This window comes from Trichechus manatus, unplaced genomic scaffold, assembly GCF_000243295.1.
Source record: "Trichechus manatus latirostris isolate Lorelei unplaced genomic scaffold, TriManLat1.0 scaffold00069, whole genome shotgun sequence".
Lineage (NCBI taxonomy): Eukaryota > Metazoa > Chordata > Mammalia > Sirenia > Trichechidae > Trichechus > Trichechus manatus.
Genome location: NW_004444005.1, coordinates 2,735,194 through 2,754,548, shown reverse-complemented (window position 1 = coordinate 2,754,548; position 19,355 = coordinate 2,735,194). Strand labels below are relative to the sequence as shown.

General features: G+C 46.5%; 1 protein-coding gene across 2 annotated transcripts; it reads right to left on the bottom strand.

Annotated features, from left to right (window-relative positions):
* Positions 1 to 419: 419 nt before the first annotated feature.
* PAN2 (poly(A) specific ribonuclease subunit PAN2) lies at positions 420 to 15,159 on the bottom strand. Of its 2 annotated transcripts, none has more exons than XM_004379922.2 (26): positions 14,970 to 15,159; positions 13,925 to 14,328; positions 10,356 to 10,525; positions 10,127 to 10,247; positions 9,881 to 9,958; positions 9,233 to 9,500; positions 8,517 to 8,859; positions 8,234 to 8,330; positions 7,241 to 7,360; positions 6,902 to 7,021; positions 6,507 to 6,635; positions 6,178 to 6,377; positions 5,933 to 6,069; positions 5,701 to 5,807; positions 5,388 to 5,486; positions 5,198 to 5,271; positions 4,945 to 5,092; positions 4,504 to 4,647; positions 4,310 to 4,369; positions 3,991 to 4,081; positions 3,185 to 3,342; positions 2,942 to 3,085; positions 2,634 to 2,813; positions 1,869 to 1,962; positions 1,431 to 1,628; positions 420 to 1,114 (listed from the first exon to the last, which is right to left on the bottom strand). In XM_004379922.2, the coding sequence occupies exons 2-26, from the start codon at positions 14,204 to 14,206 to the stop codon at positions 1,080 to 1,082; spliced, it is 3,597 nt and encodes a 1,198-aa protein (XP_004379979.1). In that variant the 5' UTR covers positions 14,207 to 14,328; positions 14,970 to 15,159; the 3' UTR covers positions 420 to 1,079. The 2 variants fall into 2 exon arrangements, with proteins under 2 accessions (XP_004379979.1, XP_023590327.1); XM_023734559.1 differs by having other exon boundaries at positions 1,044 to 1,114; positions 4,951 to 5,092; positions 14,970 to 15,086.
* Positions 15,160 to 19,355: the final 4,196 nt, after the last annotated feature.

Genomic DNA, 19,355 nt, shown 5'->3' with positions numbered 1-19,355 from the left:
ACAGGAAAGGTGCACTGCTAACCAGCGAGAAACCCGGGTTTTAATACCCAGAAGAACTCCATCTCCCAGGAAGCACTGCAGCATCAGACAGCTCTTCTGTCAGTAGCTACAGGCCTTTAGATATCCTGGGACCTGTAGTTTGTCAGCTTCCCGACTGCCCTTAAACAACGGGGAAACCGTACTGTACGTTTTAAAAGAATCCAACCTTAGACGGCTACAGCAAAGACCTAACGTTGTGCAGGAAAAGAGTAATTATATTTCTCCACTATCCTTAACTTTGTACTCCAGAGCTTTACCTTCATTTTAAGGTGAGAGTCTGAACACAACCTTCGTTTTTCCGGTTGTAATAGGGAGCTAACACAAAGAAAACAACAGAGGAAGGCTGGTCAGAGAACCACACACTAGCAGTTCTCTAATTGGATAAATGATAGCCAATAATATTTTTGTTTTTATTTTATAAAACATGCAGTTTAAAACAAAATTTTAAAAATCGTAAGAAAACAAAACTTGGGACAGGAGAAGTGGATGGAAGACAGATGCTTCTCAGCTGTCAGCAGGAAGCCAGCAGCCAAGCTTTGTCCAAGACCCAAAGGCCCTTTTGGCAATGGTACTGTTGGTAACACTGGTTTGCTTGAGCCACTAAGACTCTACATGCTGGGTCCTCCAGATATCCCTCAAACAGAGACTTGAGCAAAGTCCTGAGCTACTGCTGTATCCTCCGTCACTGTCCAGGACTTCAGTCCCCAGCCAGCTGGGAACCAAGGGTTTTGGTTTCAGGATCTTCTTAATTTGGATATTAATTACACAGGATATTTATTAAGATAACAATTACTTTCCCTCTGGGTCAGTTCTAGACTCTGTTTCTGGTCCACTGTCTTGCAAAGGATAAAGAAGGCTTTTCAATCCTTTACAACAACTCTGCTGCATTCCAGTTCTTTTTATAGCACCAACTGTAGACCCAGTGAATCAGGTCTATGTCTGGAAGTGGACAGCGTATAGCCAACCTGGGAAACCATCTCCCAGCTCTGAGGCCACAGAGCACTGGAGGGAGAGGGAGTAGTTTGTTGACAGAAGGTGGGTCAGAGTGCCAGCACTGAGGAGAAGACAGCTGCATCTGTCAAAGACAAAACCAGAAGCATGACCCTTAAGGTATATGAAGAAAAAGTACCTGGGATGTTTCTTATGAGGCAAAATGCAAAGAGAAAAGAGGGTATGGACCTGGTGGTTGTAAGACCTATGGAGAGTTTCAATAATAAAATCTATTTCACTGATTGCTGGCAGGATTAAGCACTTTGTAAACTGTTAAATGCTTTACAGATACAAGGTAGGGATGGTATCACCATCATCATCATTATTGTGGTGGGCATAATCCCCACATATGAAATCAAACCTACCCAGTCCAGTTTCCCCTGTCCCATCCCAAGGCTTACTCTTGGGACTTGTCTGGCCCTCAGGCTCGGGCACTTTCCAGTCCATCTTTCGGCCCTTCTCATAAAGACCCTTGAGCACTTTGTGGAAGGACTCAGGCTCAGTGCCATTCTTGCTTAGCTCCAGATACTTTCGGTACAGCTGAAGGGCTGTGCGGGCATCCTCAATACTGTCATGGGTCTCTCCTTGAATCTTCAGGTCTAGCGGGAAGTAGAGGTGGAAGAGTTTGGGACCTAGCAAAGGGAGGTAGGAACCTGTCCCTCTATCCCCACTCCCAGAAAATAATAAAAAATCTGACTGCCCTTAAGGGAAAGCGTCAAACACCTCTGCACCGTTAACTCTCACCATTAACTCTGGATACTCCCTATTCCACCTTGGCCCCCCAACATGTCTTCCTGCTCTTTATGAGCATCACAGGGGCTTTACAAGGTAGAACTCACCCAGAAAGTACCAAGCAAGAAATCGCAGGGAAATCATTCGTTTTCGGGGCATATGGAACAGGTAAACAGTGTCAAGGACTTGGTCCTTGGGCACCTGGCAAAAATAAAAGAGCGGGAGGCTGAGGGCAGGGGATCCATAATTTCTTGTTCTCCAAAAGCACAATTCTACACCCTGAGGGGCCCACCCTCAAAGACTCTTAAAACAGCTCTGCCTGACTTCATCGGCCTGAGATCAGAAGAAATAGATAGTGCCTGGCTACCACCAATGACCACCCTGATAGGAAACACAACAGAGTCCCCGATGGAGCAGGAGAAAGGTGGGATGCAAAACTCAAATTCTAGTAAAAAGATCAGACTTAATGGTCTGACTGAGACTGGAGGAGCCCCAGAAAGCATGGCCCCCGGACTGTCAACCCAGAACTAAAACAATTCCCGAGGCCAACTCTTCAGACAAAGATTGGACTGGACTGTGGGACATAAAATGATACTTGTGAAGAGTGTGCTGCTTAGCTCAAGTAGATACATGAGACTAAATGGGAAGCTCCTGTCTGGAGGTGAGATGAGAAAGCAGAGAGGGTTAGGATCTGGCTGAATGGACATGGGAAATCAGGGATGGAAAGGAGGAGCGTGCTGTCACCATACAGGGAGAGCAACTGGGGCCACGTAACAATGTAAGTATAAATTTTTGTATGAGACTAACTTGGAATGTAAAGTTTCACTTAAACTACAACAATTAAAGAAAAAAAAAAAGAGCTCTGCCCTAACCATGAGGTTGATGACCCGGAAGTCCTTCTGTAGACCATGACCCACAAACTTGACTCCAATGTCTATCAGAAAACGGAGCTTTAAGTAGGTAGACTTGAGAGTCGTGAGGTGCTTGGAGGAGATCTTGGCATCAAGGTCTCCTGGCTTTATCCCTGAGTATTGAGTCAAGTAATCTACCACCTAGGGATAAAGAAAAGGACAAGTCACCTGGGAAGTGAGGTGCAGAATCTTCCCCTACCCGTCTCCCCCTGGGTTCTAGACCACTTGACAAAAGCACAAGGTCTGCCTCGCACCCTATATCCTAATACCTGCTCCTGTGTAGAGATATAGTCGTCAATGAAGGGGATACCCTCATTGGGTCCTTGGCCCCGAACACAGGTAATCCTTGCTACTGACATCTGGCTTGGTTTAATGGTAGACTTGGTGCCATCACTGCGCAACTCTGCTTCCTCCTATGTGAGAAGAGTTAATAAGGAAATCAAAGAAGTGCCTGCAACTACTAATATCCTCCATGCTCTGCTCCAATGCCCCATTCTTCTGGTCTTGTTTACCTCATTAAGGGTGACAAACTCAGCATCCAGGCCCACCAGGTCCCCAACCTGTGGCATCTCATTCAACATCAGCGGAATGAAGGTAGTATGTGTTTTCCGCTGTTTCCGTGCCAGTGAGGCTTCAGCCAACAGGACACTTGCCTCAATAGGGTTCTTGACTAAAAGAGGAAAGGCAGAGAACAGTTGCCTGGGGATAGGGAAGTAACCAGGGGAGGGAAGCCCAGGTTGACTGGCCAGAGACTCTGGGTGTACACTGTGATCCCTCAATAATCAAAGCATGTAAGTAACAAGATGATGACTGATGAATGGAGCAGGCAGACATATCAAATCAGAAAATTATCAAGAAATAGGCTAAGAAAAAAAACAGGAAAGAGTAAAATTTTCACTGGGGGCCTTAGCTTGGAATATCCAGAAAAATAAATTCACAGAGAAACTTTATGGTTTGAAGGCACCAAAAAGGTACCAAAGAAAGATGAAATCTTCACTTGGTGATAAGAAAGCTTGGAATGGTTAGACTCAAAGTTATAAACTTAGCCATTCTGACGAGACTTCAGTGAGTTGTTCCATCCCCCTTATCCCCCATCCCCCCTTTCCCATGTTGCTCTCAGGATCTCTAGCTTCTAAAGTTAAGGCCTGATAAGCAGGAATCTATTTAGTTTAGAATTTTTAGAATCTCTTTAATGTGTAATATCCCTGGAGATACTAACACTAGTTACCAATACTAATCCTAACAAGCTATTTCCCAGATCTCTTCCCAAAGACCAATCTAAACTGCCCACACCCCTGGGCTGCTCTGTACCACTTACTGTTCAGGTTGTACTTGGAATTGAGATTCCTTTTAACATAATAAAGGATAGCAGGTACTTTCCAATTCATGTCAAACTGCACAGCTTCATGCTAAAGAAGAGAAAAAAACACTTATGGCTTATCTATATACTCCTTTTTTCCTTTTTCCCAAATCAGAGAGAGGAAAGGACTTAGGTGCTATTTTTAGCTCTGCTAACGCTTTATTCCTGGGGACACATTTCTCCCTCCTGAATCTGCCTGGCATTCCCTAGAGCTCTGAGGGTAAGGATGCTAGAAAAATGGAAGATGGAAGAACGAATGGAATGTGTTGCAACTAACCTTATCAATAGGTTCGATAAGGAAGTCATTGAAGAGATACCACTGCTGGTGAGTAACGCCCTGTGGAGGCAAAGAGAGAGACTGATCCCAGAGCGATGGCTCTACTGCTCTGGTTCAGACTCAAGGCAGGGACAGACCTGGGACTCCACTGTGGCCATCACCAGGAGTGTCCCCACCCTGTACCCCTCACTTACTTCCTTGCGCTGGTGGTAGGTCTCTCCAACTTTGATGTGAGCCACCAGGCTGCCTCCTGTGCGTGAGTCCAGGATGTGCACCACAGTAGCCATCAGGTCATACACACAGACACCGTGCTCCTCCTCTGCCCTGGCTGCGCCCCACTGTGAGGGGGGTACCCAGGCTGCTAAGCTAAGTTTAAGGATGAGGAAGGAAGGGGAATGGGGATAGAGGACAGGGAACTGGGGACATAGGAGCTGAGGGACTAGGGTGGGTTATCTCCATCCTAGCTCATCTATGACTTCAAACATTGACCTGAGTCGCTCTAGAAGACCCCTCAACTGGTAAATACTAGGCCTTACTCCCTCCCCTTTCCCTCTACAAAGTCCCCTGCCCTGCTTCATCTTCTGTCTCTACTTTTTCTCCCTTACTCCCCCTTTTCTTCCCAGTTTTTCAACAACCTGCACCTCATCCCCATCAGTCCAATTGCAAACATCCAGCCCTTTGTTCTTGGTCATCTTCACGCGAATGGAGAAAGGAAGCCAGACATTCTTCAACTCCTCAATGGAGGAACATATCAGTATGCCCTCTGGACTCCCTAGCTCCTTCCTACAGGACAGAAGAATTGGAAATTGGTTGTGAAGAGATCTAGCCAGTGACAAGAGGAGCCACTGGCTAGTTCAATCCTTTGACAACTCCCAAGACAGCACCTACCAATCAGCCAAAGCAAATTCCTTGTTCTTGGAGATTTCTCCACCATGCTTCTTTATTGCCATCTTGAAGGCAAACTGAACACAAAGGGGAGAACATCTGATTCCTCAGGAACATAATCATATATGGAGATCAGAGGGGATAGAAAACTAAACCTATTCCCAAAAGCCCTGTTTCCAGCCCCAGTCCTCACCTCAGCCTGCATCCTCCAGAAGTCAGCCTCTTTTGAGCTGTTCACCTCACAATTGATGACAAGAATATCTGGCAGATGGCGGATATTGCGGGTCTGAATCTGAGTGAACAAAACAAACAAGGAATGGCAGGGAGCCTGCAGGGAAAGAAACCTGAACAGGAACAGTGAAATGTGGGTCTGCATCCTCACACTGGGGCTCCTCCCACTCCCCACAGATGCCTGGATGGCACTGCTGACACAGCCAGCCCCAGATAAAACCATGGCTGAGTCCCCAGCCTGGCAGAGCTCCTGTCCAATGCAACAGTCCACTCACCGTGGGCTGATACTTTTCGCAGTTGTCACACCAGGCCTGTGTATTCTGCTCCAGGCAGATGCTTCGCTTTAGTACCTGGGCAAAGTCATAGTTCTTCCCAGTTTTATCTGAGAGGAAACCAATGCTTCATTCAAGGTACTCCCCTCTACCCACAGTTAGTCCCCCCAACACCCTCTCCCTGATGTTACAGGAGCCTTCCCAACCCAGCTGCAGGGTATACCACCGTTGCTACCCTCAGGGTAGGAGAGCGTGAAGAGCAGGGTGGAGGAGGCTCGCACGGTCTCACTGCCACAACGACAGAGGCTGCAGTTCTCCATCTCACAGCTGAACAACTGCCCAATGACAGAGTCCCCCGATGAACAAAAGCTGCTAAGGGTGAGGAGGGTGATATAGGCACACGGAGGGAGTAAGGAGACCCTTTAAATCAGAGAGGGCCTTATCGTGGTGACTTTAACTACTACTGTCCCGATTCCATACCTGCCTCCAGCACCGCGATAAGCCTGGGGAGCTTCCAGCTCCTGCAGGTCCTGATGTAGTTGAGTGAGAATGAAACGATTCCACCTCTGAATGAGCCTGGCCAGGCTGCCCTTGCCCGAAGCCTCATCCGAGTCCGCCAGGATCAGACCAAGGGCCGAGGCCTCAGGGATGGTGCGGAATGCCCGAAGAAAATTACTGCCCTGGAATCCAGGAAGTTGGTGGGAAGGAGTTACTTTCTCTCTTGTAGCCACATCCACAGCAATATCCCTGCCGACTGTCTGCCTCCCTTCTCCTTCCATTTTAAATATCCCTGATCTCCAGGCACTGACCTGGCAAGGGTCACCACGGGAGAGATCCAACATATGGAAGAGGAAGCCCAGCTCACATGCCAGGCAGAACTCCTTTTGGCAAAGGTGGTTCTGGATTAGACAGCGAACAGGCTCCAGGAAATACAGCACCTGGAAAGAAGAGCAGGAGAGCTGGTTCAGGAAACTGGGATGGGGAGGAGGAAAGATGGGAGATTAAGAGAGCTGGTAGAGAATACAAAGCAGGAGTCCACTGGAGAAGTGGAGCTCACAGAGAAGTGAGGTTGTAGGGGAAGGAAGAATGGTACTGGCAGCCATGGTAAAGCGGGCTGGTTGAGAAAAAGAGTAGACACTGTGGGGCCACAGGGAAGAAGAAAGGCAGTAGACATGTTCAAGTCTTAGGAGTACCACACCCTTACCTGGATCATGCAGTTACAGTAGGCATTAGGAATGTGGGGCTCTAATCCAGCAAACAGGGTCTTATTGTAGTGTTTGAAATCAAAGTCTTCCAGCCCTAGCTTGGAGTATTTGATAGTCACCTGAGGTAGAAACAGTCCAAGCAGGAGTGAGGATATCCTCAAAGTCCCCCAAATCTTCCCAGTAGCCATAAGACCTTCCCCAGAACCTCCCTCCTAATCCAGGGTAGTAGCTGGGAGCCTCTTGACTAACTGAGCCCTTCAACCTTTCTCATATGATCCCCTTCCCCAAGCACCTTTTCCCACATACCACAGGGCCCCTGTCTTGGTGTCCCCCAGCACCTTGCGGTATTTCTTAGAGACCATGTGGAGATGTGGCTCCTCTTCTCGCCCTATCGGTGACTCAGTGACCTGGCTGAAGCTGTCAAATTCACTGTCCAGCTCCTTGAGTCGGTAAGGAATCTAGGGTTTTTTAAAAAAGGTAACCTTGTTGGATGTCTTAATCATCGTTGGCTTTCCCCCACTTTTATCCTAACACTGAAAGAGCCAACAAGTCCTGAACCTTCTATTTTCACAGTGTTTTCAGCATCCACTGCTTCCTTTTTATTCCCACTGCCAACACTCTACTTCATCACACTACAGCTGGACAACTGCGATGACCTCCACACTGGCCCCCTACATTCACTGTGTCCAGCACACCACTACCAAACTAACCTTCCCAGAATGCCATTGTCAGTGCATCACTTTTTCCATTACACACTGTGGTATTCAAGGCTTCACAATCTAGCCCTTTCTAACCTTCATCTCTCACTACATCCCAATACTAACAGTACTCCACCTTGGCTAGTATACTCATACTCCCCCTCAGAAACACGTTTTGCATTTATGCCTCTTGAGACCTTTACTAACACTCTTCTATCACCTTGAGTATTCTCCCATTACTATCTATTACCTATATCCAGCCTCTCCAGTTCAATATCCACCTCTTTCATTATGCCTTCCCTGATCATTCCAGCCCAAAATATCAGTCTCCCTACAAACAGCTCTGGCATTGAATGCCTATAACATTCCTTTCAGCATTTAGTGATAGAACATAAATCAATATTTTATGATATAGATGCCTTATCTTCACCAACCATATAGTAAACTTCTTACGAGCAACGGTTCTATCTTCTGTGTCTCTGAATCTTCTCTAGGACCTAGCATTATACCTTCAATTCAGTAGGCCCTCAAAAGCCTTTACTGACTGACTGAAAACTAAAGGAGTAAAGGAAAAAGACAGGAGAAACCCCAGTGGGCTGGGGTAGGGGTTGACCCCGTCTCCTCTGAACATACCTGATTGCGCAGCCTGGTGCGGGGGTTGGGGGCATAGCCAATGAAGCCCACCTTCTTCATGGTGCGCAGAATCTCTGCGTCCACAGGTGGTGCTCGCCTATAATGCAACATAGTTCTAAGGCTTGAAGGGTTGTGGTATCCACCCATCCAGTCCCCAATCCCCAAGGATCCAGAAAAAAGGAAAATACTGAAGGTAGACAAAAATCAGATAAGGGGCTATCAGAGAATCCTAGAATCTCAGCCCTCTCCCCTTCCTCTTTTTGGCCCAGATGTGGGGCACAACCTGGGAGCTGGAGCAGAGTTGGCAGCAGGCCAGTCAGAGAGCAGTGTGTCAGTGGTGAGTGGGACAGGGATGAGCGAAAGAGGCAGCAGGTCCTGGCTCCAGTCCAGAGGAGGCAGTGAGTCCACGAGACAGGGCAAAGCAAATTCAGTCTCACGGGAGTAGGGGTTGAAGGAAGGCTCAGGGGAATCAGTCCAGAGGTGCACACAGCCCTCAGAATCCCCAAACGCCAGGGCCTGCTTGCTGGCTGACACATCAAACGTCATCAGCAGAGGCCCCACAGGATTCACATGGAAAATGTCTGCTGGGTTGGCCAGGCCTGTGGGCTCACAGAACTGGCACTGCCCTAGGAGAGAGAAGGAAGCCCACTGAGCCCTGGAAGGTAAAAAGACAACCATCCTTTTATGCCCTTCCTATCTGCAAGATAGGCCCCAAATTCACGCTGAGTGATAGAGACAATGACATCTGATGCTTTCCTATAAACCACAGGGAGGTCTGCTACCCAGCGAAGAGAAAGTCTAGAGTTGTTTTGCCTACCCCACCTTTATCGTCTTCTCTGTTCTTCACACCCAAGGAGAAAATAACGCCCTAATCTCTGAACAAACCTAAATGAGACCCTGGGACCCCACTGAAAGGTTACTTTCCCCCAACACTTCTGGTAGTATCTAGTTTCCCTTTGCTCATCAACCCCTCCTACCTCATCTACATCCCCTTCATACCTGACTGGGAGATGATAGCAAGACGAGAAGTATAGGTAGGGATGAAGCGTAAGAAGGTAGGATCCACATGTACTTGAAGTGGTGTGATGGCACGCATCATACGCAGATCATACACTTTGAGGAAACGGTCGCAGGCCAAGCCAGTGAGGCGGCTGGAAAAGCCACAGGCAGCCAAAAGGTTGCCATGCACGTCAAAATCTGACAGACTCCCTGAGAAGGCATCAAATTCATGCTCCACCTTAAAAGTGCGGAGGTCTCGCAGGGAAACCTGAAGAAGAGGTAACTGTTATTGCCAACTCAGTTATCAAGTACAGTAGCTGCCACCTACCTCATCCTGTGAGACCCCTACCAAGGAAACTCAGGCTCTAGAATATGGGCAGTTAGAGCACAGAAAAAGCAAAAAGAGAAGCCAAGAGTTGGAAGGGACCTCAAAGAGAACTAGTTCACCTTTCTGCCTCTAAGGTACCTAGTTATGATAGAAAATTTCAGGCTGCAAGATAACCTCCCAGTTTAACATGACTGTAGGAAGTGAATTCAATCCTCATCTCCAATCCAACTACAATCTCAGAGCTGAGGGAAAGGCAAAGGCCAATGAGATTTCTGGTGAAACAGAGTCCTGTGGTGGGAGGAAAAATGGAACTTGGCCACCTTGCCAGATGTATGGCCACAGAAGAAGAAACGATTTGTCTGTCTCATGATGGTGACTCCAGGTGTCTCGACTGCATACTGGGGAGGGAAGCATGAGAAACCAGTGTCAGAAGAATGACTCCTCCCACAGACCAAAGGTACAGAAAGGTAACACTCACATCTCAGGCACCTTCTCAACTCAGGTACACCCCACCTCCCCCAATAACCCCAAGCCCTGCACAGTTCTTTTCTACCCCTGCCTTCTACCTTCTGAGTCTCCTGGACAGTGTTAAGGTCAATCTCCAATATGTGGTTCTGTAGCCCACCAATGAGCAGGGTGCTACTGTCAGTCAGCAGGAGACTGTGCATATCCTCGCTCTCATCCAGCCTGCGGGGGAAAGGAAAGGCTAAGGGCCAGGGCTTTGAGAGCTGTCAACCCTTAGCCTCACTCTATAAGGGACCTTCTTTCCCAGTCTAGGGCTGAGAAGCCACTTACAGGTAATCAAATATAATGAGGCCCCCACGGGCCATATACTTGAGGTTGTTCTTGGTGAGAAAAAGGATACCATTCTCCAGGCTCTGGATCTGCCGGATGTCATCACTGCCATTGACCTGAAAGGACGAGTAGCGCTCCAAGGCTGGGCCAAAAAATGAAGTGGCATGGCCCTGCTTGGGATAAAAAGATGACAAGAACACCCACTAAGTAGAGAAGTAGGGCCATCACAGATACAGAGCAGGGACTGGGCACTGCTCAGCCTTTTTTCCATTGTCTGGCATTTCTAGCTAGCAGAAACTGAGGCATAAAGCTAACAAGTCAGTCTTAGGGATAAAGACATTGATAATAAGTACTACCTGACTTTTGTTTAAAGTCTTGCAAAGTGCTTTTGTAAACTCTACCTCACTTTATCCTCACAATGACTTTGTTGGTTAAGTAACAGCTCAGTTGGTTAGAACAATGCTCAAAAGGTCAGGGATATGGGTCCAATCCTCCACTGGCCAGGGGGCTTTCTTATGTTCCACAGTCAAGTCTTAATCTCTACCAGCTGTCTGGGAAATATGTACTGTGGGTCACAGGCTGGAAAACTCGTTCCTCCCTTGGTTTCTATGACATCATCCTCTCCTGTTGCTTAGATCATACTTTCTCCTTATGTGCTCACCTCCTTCTGACTAGTCCTCCCACATGGCTGTTCCCAGCCCACTATCTTCTTACTCTACTTGTCTTCCTAGGTAATCTCATCCACTGTCATGGTTTTAACACTTTTTTTTTTTTTTAATTTATTTTTTGTTGTTATTGAGAATACACACAGCAAAAGCATACACCAATTCACGTTTCTACCTTTCAGTGACATTGATTACATTCTTCACGTTGTGCAACCATTCTCACCCTCCTTTTCTGAGTTGTTTTCCCCCATTTACATACACTCACTGCCGTCTAAGGTTCGCATGTAATCTTTCGAGTTGCTGTTGTAAATCTGATCCCATATAGATAGATCTTAAAAGAGCATCATGTTCAAGGCAGACATTCTTTATTAGTTAAGCTAAACTATTGTCTAGTTTTAAGAATACTTCAGAGGATACTTTGGTTTAAGGTTTAAAGATTATCTCAGGGCAATAGTTTCGGGGGTTCATCAAGCCTCCGTGGCTCCAGAAGGTCTGGATTCCATGAAAATTTGAAACTCTGTTCTGCATTTTCCCCCTTTTGATCAGGATTACTGTATAGAATCTTTGATCAAAATGTTCAGTAATGGTAGCCAGGTACCATCCAGTTCTTCTGGTCTCATGGCAAAGGAGGCAGTTTTTAATGGATAACATCCATCTTAAAGCTGATGATTCCTGATTTCCTTCCCTAGCACAGGCCACTGCCTAAGCTTCATTTATGCATCCAAATATCTGCTAAATATCTCTCCTTAGATATCCCCTAAGAACCTCAAACTCATTACATCCTAAATTCACCATCTTTCCCTATTTCAATTCTTCTTACTATATTCCCTATAGTAGCAGGATGTACCCAGTTGACTAAGTCAAGTATCTGGTAGTCAACTTAAGTCCTTCCCTTAACATTTCCCAAATCTATTCTTGTGTATTCATTTCTACTGGGCTTCATTCAGGCCTTCATCATATTTTATGTCAACTACTATAATAGCCTACAAATTGATCTTACTCCATCTAGCCTTGCCCCCTCCCTCTTAAATCAAATGCTATACTGCTACCTCAGCACTCCACCTAGGACGCAAACCAGACCTTGTCATTCCAGGCAAAAACCCTTCAACAGCCTAAAGGATCAAGTCCAAGCTCCCAACATAGCATATGAGGTTCTCCAGAATATTCTTCCCCCAGGTATCTGCATAGCTCCCTCTTTCCCTTCTGATGGGCCTAAAATGGACATCCTGGCCTGCATCCAGGTCTCTACTCAAATGTGACTTTATCAGAGAGAACTTCCCTAACCAACTATCTAAAACAGCAACATTTCCCACCCTCAACTCCTTTACGTATTTTTGTTGTCTTTTTTTACTGCTTATTTCAAACTCAGACCCTAGAACAAGGTCTGGCACCTAGTAAATGCTCATAAAACACTGGCTGAATGAGCCTGGGAGTGGACAGCCCCGTAAAACCAAATGAGACTAACGAGGTACAGGAGTCCAGTGACAAGGGCCAGAAAGCAGAAGGGGACAAGGAAGCTGGTGATAGGGAACCCAAGGTTGAGTAAGGATACTGTTGATGAGTTGTGAGATTGTTAACCATTATCACAGGGCAACACTTGTAGTAACTGTTAAATGAGAAACTATTTTGTTCTGTAAGCCTTCATCTTAAGTGTGAATAACAGCTCGATTGGAAGAGCGTAGTCAACGTCACTGAACTGTGCATGTAGAAATTTTTGAAATGGTGTATCTTTGGCTATGTGTATTTTCACCAAAAAAAAAAAAAGGTTGAGAAGTTAGAGGGTTGATATGTTCTCGGGTTGTTAACCAGTGTCATAAAACAACATGTGTACTTCTGTTTCATGAGAAACTATTTGTTCTGTAACCCTTCACCTGAAGTACAATTAAAAAAAAAAAAAAAAAAAAAACACCACTGGCTGAATGAACAAATGTCTACCTCTTTAGCTTCAGCTTCCAGCCCAGCAAAACCTAACTGCTTGTAGTTTCTGTACTCTATTCACCATGCTGTGTAATACCTGGGAATCTTTGTTTATCCTGTTGCTTTTGCCAAGACAGCCTTTCCTCCTTTTCTTCACCTGACTCCTGCTCATCTTTCCAGACTCAGTACAGTGTCACTTTCCTTTGGAAGCTCTCTCTCTCTTCTATGTTCTCCAGCATCCAGCACATATTTCCACAATGACATTTAGTACCGTGAAATTATGTATTTATGTCTTTTTTTCCCTCACTTTCCTGTAAACTCCTTGAGGGAACAGATTATGTTTAATTCAGCTCTAGTCCCTGTGCCTAGCATAGCAGTAGGCGCTGCCTACTGAACTGAATGAATCACAAAAAAAAATGCATACCTTCTAATGGAAAAACAATTCACATCCTGTGGAAGGTAAATTAGTAAACAACAGATAGCATGTTACTTCTTACAAAACCTTTGGGCTCCATAGCATATTGACAATACAAATACACAGTTAAAAAAAAAAAAGACATTGATAACTTCTCTCAGAGAAATTACAATCAGCCAGAGAAGACAAAATAGCCCATGTAAGATATGCAGAAACATGAGTTAAACGTTCTATCATTATAAAAACACGAAACAGAGGCAGGGCATTAGAGATTGGATTTGGATGGCTACAGAACTGACTGACAGGTAGTTATCAAGATTAATCAAAACATGGGATGGGCAAATTGTGGTAAAAGTGGGATGCCTCCTGAAAAAGAACGGCTATGCAATTCATCCCTGTATCCTGACTCCCCCTTGCTCCCCCTACCTCCTTCTCTTGCCTTGACTTAAGAGACCCAGCTAACTTCTCATCACCTCAACTCACTTCTGACTCCTTGCAAAGCAGCTGTCCTTGGGCTAAAACCAGACAAAAGACCTCCAACATTTCAGTTCATAAAGGGGTATAGTTCTTACCCCGTGGCTCCCCACCCACAGCATCTCCTCGTGCAAGTCAAAGTGGGAGACGGAGACAGGCACGCCCACTTCAGCCACCACACTGTGCAATTCAGAGTAGACACCTTCCATTATGTGCACTGACTCCTGGACGGGAAGAGCCTCCAAGGCCACTCCCTCTGGGTCCAGCTCCACATTCTGCAGCAGACTTGGGTTCAGGTGGGCATCCAGAACAGAGTCCAGGCCAGAATGCATGGCCGGGGCATACTCTGCGAGTCCAGGGTCCAGACCCTCAAAGTTCATGATGATGATGGCAGTAATTAGACCTGGGTCACACCCTTCCCTGCCACAGCACCTTTAGATGCCTGACCCAACCTGCAGCAGGCAAAGCACAGCACCAGTGGGTATAGAATGGACATCATGACCTGCAAGGGGAAAGAGGTAGCTGAGTCAGGGTAGGCCCAGCTATTGGTACTTATGTCTTCTAGGTTGTGTGGGAAAAGGGAGGTAAGGCAGGCAGAGGGGTGAGGCTGCCAAGCAGGGGATAAACAGGCAGGAAGGGGATGAGCAGTGGGTGGAGGTGGGAGTGCCACTGTCCCTTTCCCTCCTCCTCTAGGCCCTCTGTAACCCCATCACCCCATTATCTAACTCAATCCTTGACTTCCTTTTCACCTCCCTTCAGGCTTCAGTTGCTTGGTTCAGTCCTGAACCATCAGGTAAAGGGAGCAGAAATTGGAGGGGGGGAGGTCAGGTAAAGGGGGCTAAAGTGTTTCCCAGGATTGGGGGTGGGGAGTTGGGAAGTAAGGAGAACAAGATTAAGTCAGATTCCCAGAATCTTCTGCAATATAGCTACTCTGTATTCTTTGGGGGGAAAAGCAAGAATGGCCAGTTACCCACAACTGGGGCGGGGGGAGAGGGAGGTGATGGAAATGGCTAGTTACCCAGAATCCTCTGGGGGAACCAGAGAAATCAGTTACCCAGAATTCTTCCCCGGAGGCAGGGAGGGGAGGAATTAGGGCAGAGATCACACGTGTTTCTGGGATGCTTATGGGGAATGGGTCATTACCAAGATTTCTCCATGGCGGATATTTTGGAGCGCGTGGAATTAAAACGAGTAGGGGTAGAGCAAGCGCCGTCAGCTCCGCGGGAAATTCCAGTTTCCCCAATTCTTCCCCGCGCCTCAGGTTCAACCTAACTTACGAAAGGAAGAACGTCTGACTCCCAGTCGAAGCTTCCAATCAGGAAGGGTTCGGGGCGCGTCTAAGCCAATCAGAAGGAGCCAGGTAGAGGCGGCTCCCAGAGAGGACGCGTGACGCAGGAGCTGGGGAAAAACAAGAGTTACGGGGCGCTGATGGGGACAAAAGGAATCAGAGTCTGCAACTCTTTGGTGTTGTAAAAAGAAGCCCCTTCAGTTTTAAGCCTTTGTTGAACAAAATAAGAGAGCTCCAAACTTGGACACTGAACTTTTAGGCTCCTATAACTCTAGAGGAGCCCTGGTGGTGCCATGTTAAGAGCTCGGCTCCTTGAAAACCCTATGGGGCAGTTCTACTGTGTCCTGTAGAGTCGCTGAGTCGGAATCGACTCGATGGCAACGGGTTTGTTTTTTTCATAACTCTAGAAACTAGAATAAAGGGGCGCCCACGGGCAAAGCACGGGGACTCGACTGCTGGGTATTCCCAGCATGGTCTATTCCACCCCCTCTTCGCGCCGTGCTCTTGTGAGCCACCCGCCACCTCTGACCCTGTTGCCCCCGAAACTCACTGGCATTTCCTATCGTTTCCAGATACGGAGAGAAAAAAGGAAGCGGGAGCCAGGCGCTTGACACGGCCCAAGTGGTTGCATCTTCTAGGATTCTTATGAAGGCATCCGTCCGAAACTCCCGCACTGTGATTGTACCTGCCCCGAGGCCCCGGGAACAGGCCCCTGAAGCTGGCAAATTACCCTCGCTCTTTGAGGCTGGACGTTATCCGCTAGAAGGGGATAAACGAGGCAAATTGAAACATATGCCTTCCCCAAAACTCATGTGGATTCTTGGTGTCTAGCTGTGAGCTGGAACTGCTTTGGAAGGGATCCAGGATGTGAGATGTCTCCGGGGCACTTTAACTCAGTTATTAACTACTGTTTCTGGAAACCACATAGAGGGAATCTGGTGGGAGAATTCTTTCCTCATAGAGGATACAGTTTTAAAGCATTTCTCTCATTCAATAAAGGCTGGTAGATCTTCATAAAAGGACACCAGAATTTAGACTTCCAGGACTCAGGGGGCTCCTAGACTTCAGTCAGAGGTCCTAGACTGAGAAAAACACCTTAACTTAGAGGATTTCTCAAACTGATCTGACTTTACAGGTTCCTGATTTAAAACCTCACAAGGTGGATGTTGAGAGATCTACATGGTTCCTACACTCTGAGAAATTTCTATATAGTGGTCTCAAATTGAGAAAGAGTACACAGACCCGTGAGAGTTACAGAACCTGAGGTACCCTGAGATACCTGTACCAAATGAGCTACTTTATAAGTCACAGATACTTTTTTTTTTTTTAATTGTGCTTTAGGTGAAAGTTTACAGCTCAAGTTAATTTCTCATACAAAAATATATACACATTGTTTTGTGACATTAGTTGCAATCCCCACAAGGTGACAGCACACTCCCCCTTTCCACCCTGGGTTCCCTGTGTCCATTCAATGAGTTCCAGTCCTTTCCTGCCTTCTTATCCTGCCTTCCAATGGGAGCCGCCCATTTGGTCTCATGTATCTGATTGAACTAAGAAGCACACTTCTCGTGTATTATTTTTTGTTTTATAGTGCTGTCTAATCTTTGAAGAGTGGGCTTCGGGAACAGTTTCAGTTCTGGGTTAACAGAGCATACAGGGTCCATAGTTCTGGAGGGTTCCTCCAGTCTCTGTCAGACAGTTAAGTCTGGTCTTTTTATGTAACCTTGAGTTCTGCTCCACACTTTTCTCCCGCTCCATCAGGGACTCTCTGTTGTATTCCCTGTCAGGGCAATCATTGGTGGTAGCCAAGCTCCATCGAGTTCTGGTCTCAAGCTGACAGAGTCTCTGGTTTATATGGACCTTTAGTCTCTTGGGCTAATATTTTCCTTGTGTCTTTGGTGTTCTTCATTCTCCTTTGCTCCAAGTGGAATGGAACAAATTGATGTATCTTAGATGGCCCCTTGAAAGCTTTTAAGACCCCAGATGCCCCTCACCAAAGTGGGATGCAGAACATTGTCTTAATAAACTTTGTTATGCCAGTTAACCTAGATGTCCCCCAAAACTATGGTCCCCAGGCCCCAGCCCCATCTACTCTGTCTCTCAAAGTGTTTGGATGTGTACAGGAAACTTCTTAGCTTTTGCTTTGGTCCAGTTGTGCTGACTTCCCCTATACTGTGTGTTGTCCTTCCCTTCACCAAAGTTGATCCTTGTCTACTTAGTGAATTCCCCTCTCCCTCCCTCCCCACCCTTGTAACCATCAAAGAATGCTTTCTTCTGTGTGTAAGCCTTTTCTTGAGTTCTTATAATAGTGGTCACATATAATATTTGTCCTTTTGTGACTGATTAATTTCACTCAGTATAATGCCGTCCAGATTAATCCATGTTGTGAGATGTTTTGCGGATTCATCATTGTTCTTTATTGTTGCATAGTATTCCATTGTGTGTATGTACCATAATTTGTTTATCCTTTCATCTGTTGATGGGCACCTAGGTTGCTTCCACCTTTTTGCTATTGTGAACAATGCTGCAATGAACATGGGTGTGTATATGTCTATTTGTGTGGTGGCTCTTATTTCTCTAGGATATATTCCTAGGAGTGGGATTGCTGGATTGTATGGTATTTCTAGCTTTTTAAGGAAGTGCCAAATAGTTTCCAAAGCGGTTGTACCATTTTACATTCCCACCAGCAAGTGCGTAAGTGTTCCGGTCTCTCCACATCTTCTCCAACACTTATTATTTTGTGTTTTTGGATTAGTGCCAGCCTTGTTTGGGTGAGATGATATCTCATTGTAGTTTTGATTTGCTTTTCTCTAGTGGCTAATGATATGTCACAGATAACACTTGCCTCTCCTCACAGTACCCAGTATAATGCGGTGATTAAGAATGCAGGCTCTGAAGCCAGATTGTCTGCACTGGGATTCTGGCCACTTAGTAGCTGTGTGATCTTGGGCAAATTATTTATCTCTGCATCTCAGTTTCTTTACCTGTAATACGTGGATGATAATAGTACCTATCTTACAGGGTGGTTGTGAGAATTAAATGGGTTGTAAATGTAAAGTGCTTAAACCAAGTACTTGGCATAAAGTGAGAGTTGGATATATATTGTTGTTAGGTGCTGTAGAATCAGTTCCAACTTATAGCCACTCTATGTACAACAGAAGGAAACACTGCCCAGTCCTGTGCCATCCTCACAATCATTATGCTTGAGCCCATCGTTGCAGCCACTGTCCATCCATCTCGTTGAGGGTTCTTCTTATATATATTATGTGTGTGTATATATATATATATATATAAGTCATTGTCATTAACTGTCGGGGGAAACTTCACCTGGGTTTGGAGTCTGGACATCTAACTGTTAAAGGTTTGCTTAGGAGTGTCTTGCAAATGTGATTTGCATAACGGTTGAGGCCCAGCTGACGTCAAAGGCTCCTTGTAGCTCCAGGTCAGATGCAGCCCTGGAAGTAGTTCCTGCAACACAACAGTCCCACAGTTGCCCCACCAACCCGGCTTCCTATCCAACGCCCTCAGCACCAGGAAGTGAAACAAAGCGGCAGAGTCCCATGCCTCCAACTCACCCTTGTCCCTCTTAGCCCAGGGTTCTACTTCCTCCTCCTCCTCCTCCTCCTCCTCTTCACCTTTCATCACCTATCCTTTCGGGCTCCCAGAATAGGAACCAGAGGTGGGAAGAGCATAAGAGACATTATATATAAGTAAGGTGAGCTCCCCTACCCTACTCCCTCCTATTTCCTTATCCCACTGTGTCTGTTCTACCGAGGTGGGTGGTAAACCATTTCTCACTCAAACTTAGATAACCTCTCTGATGCTGGAAATATGTTTCATCCAAAGGATGGGTTTACCACAGAGTCCTAATATTTGAACCAGAGGTTTCGTTAGGCAGTTTTGAATAGTTCTAAGAGAAGGGAGACCCCCTTCAAAGGCAAGGTTCTCAGAGGAAAAGGGGAGGCTTTAGGGGCCAGCTGTGTGGTCACCCATGGCCTCATCCTGACGTCCAAATTGTCCTGGGACCCTCCACAGGGGTCGGGGCAGTCCCAGCTTTGGACCACCCTCCACTCCCATGCCCAACCTCACGCTCTCAGCTGTTTCACTGGATGTTGCATCAGGGAGGGTGATGAAATCAGTGTCAGCGGATTTTACCCACGGGTGCAACAGGCTGAAAGACCAGGCTGGGTCACTGGCACTGTGCACCTTCACCTACCCAGAACTCCTGTTCTTCCTAGCCA

Bases quoted from the DNA above. Each gene is read 5' to 3' on its own strand.
- PAN2 (XM_004379922.2), bottom strand. From the start codon at position 14,206: ATGAACTTTGAGGGTCTGGACCCTGGACTCGCAGAGTATGCCCCGGCC. The intron at 4,648-4,944 runs GTTGTTGAAAAA...CCCCCCTCACAG, and splicing joins CTGATGGGGATGAGGTGCAG to TGGGGCGCAGCCAGGGCAGA. The intron at 1,963-2,633 runs GTTAGGGCAGAG...TATTTTTGCCAG, and splicing joins TCCGGGTCATCAACCTCATG to GTGCCCAAGGACCAAGTCCT.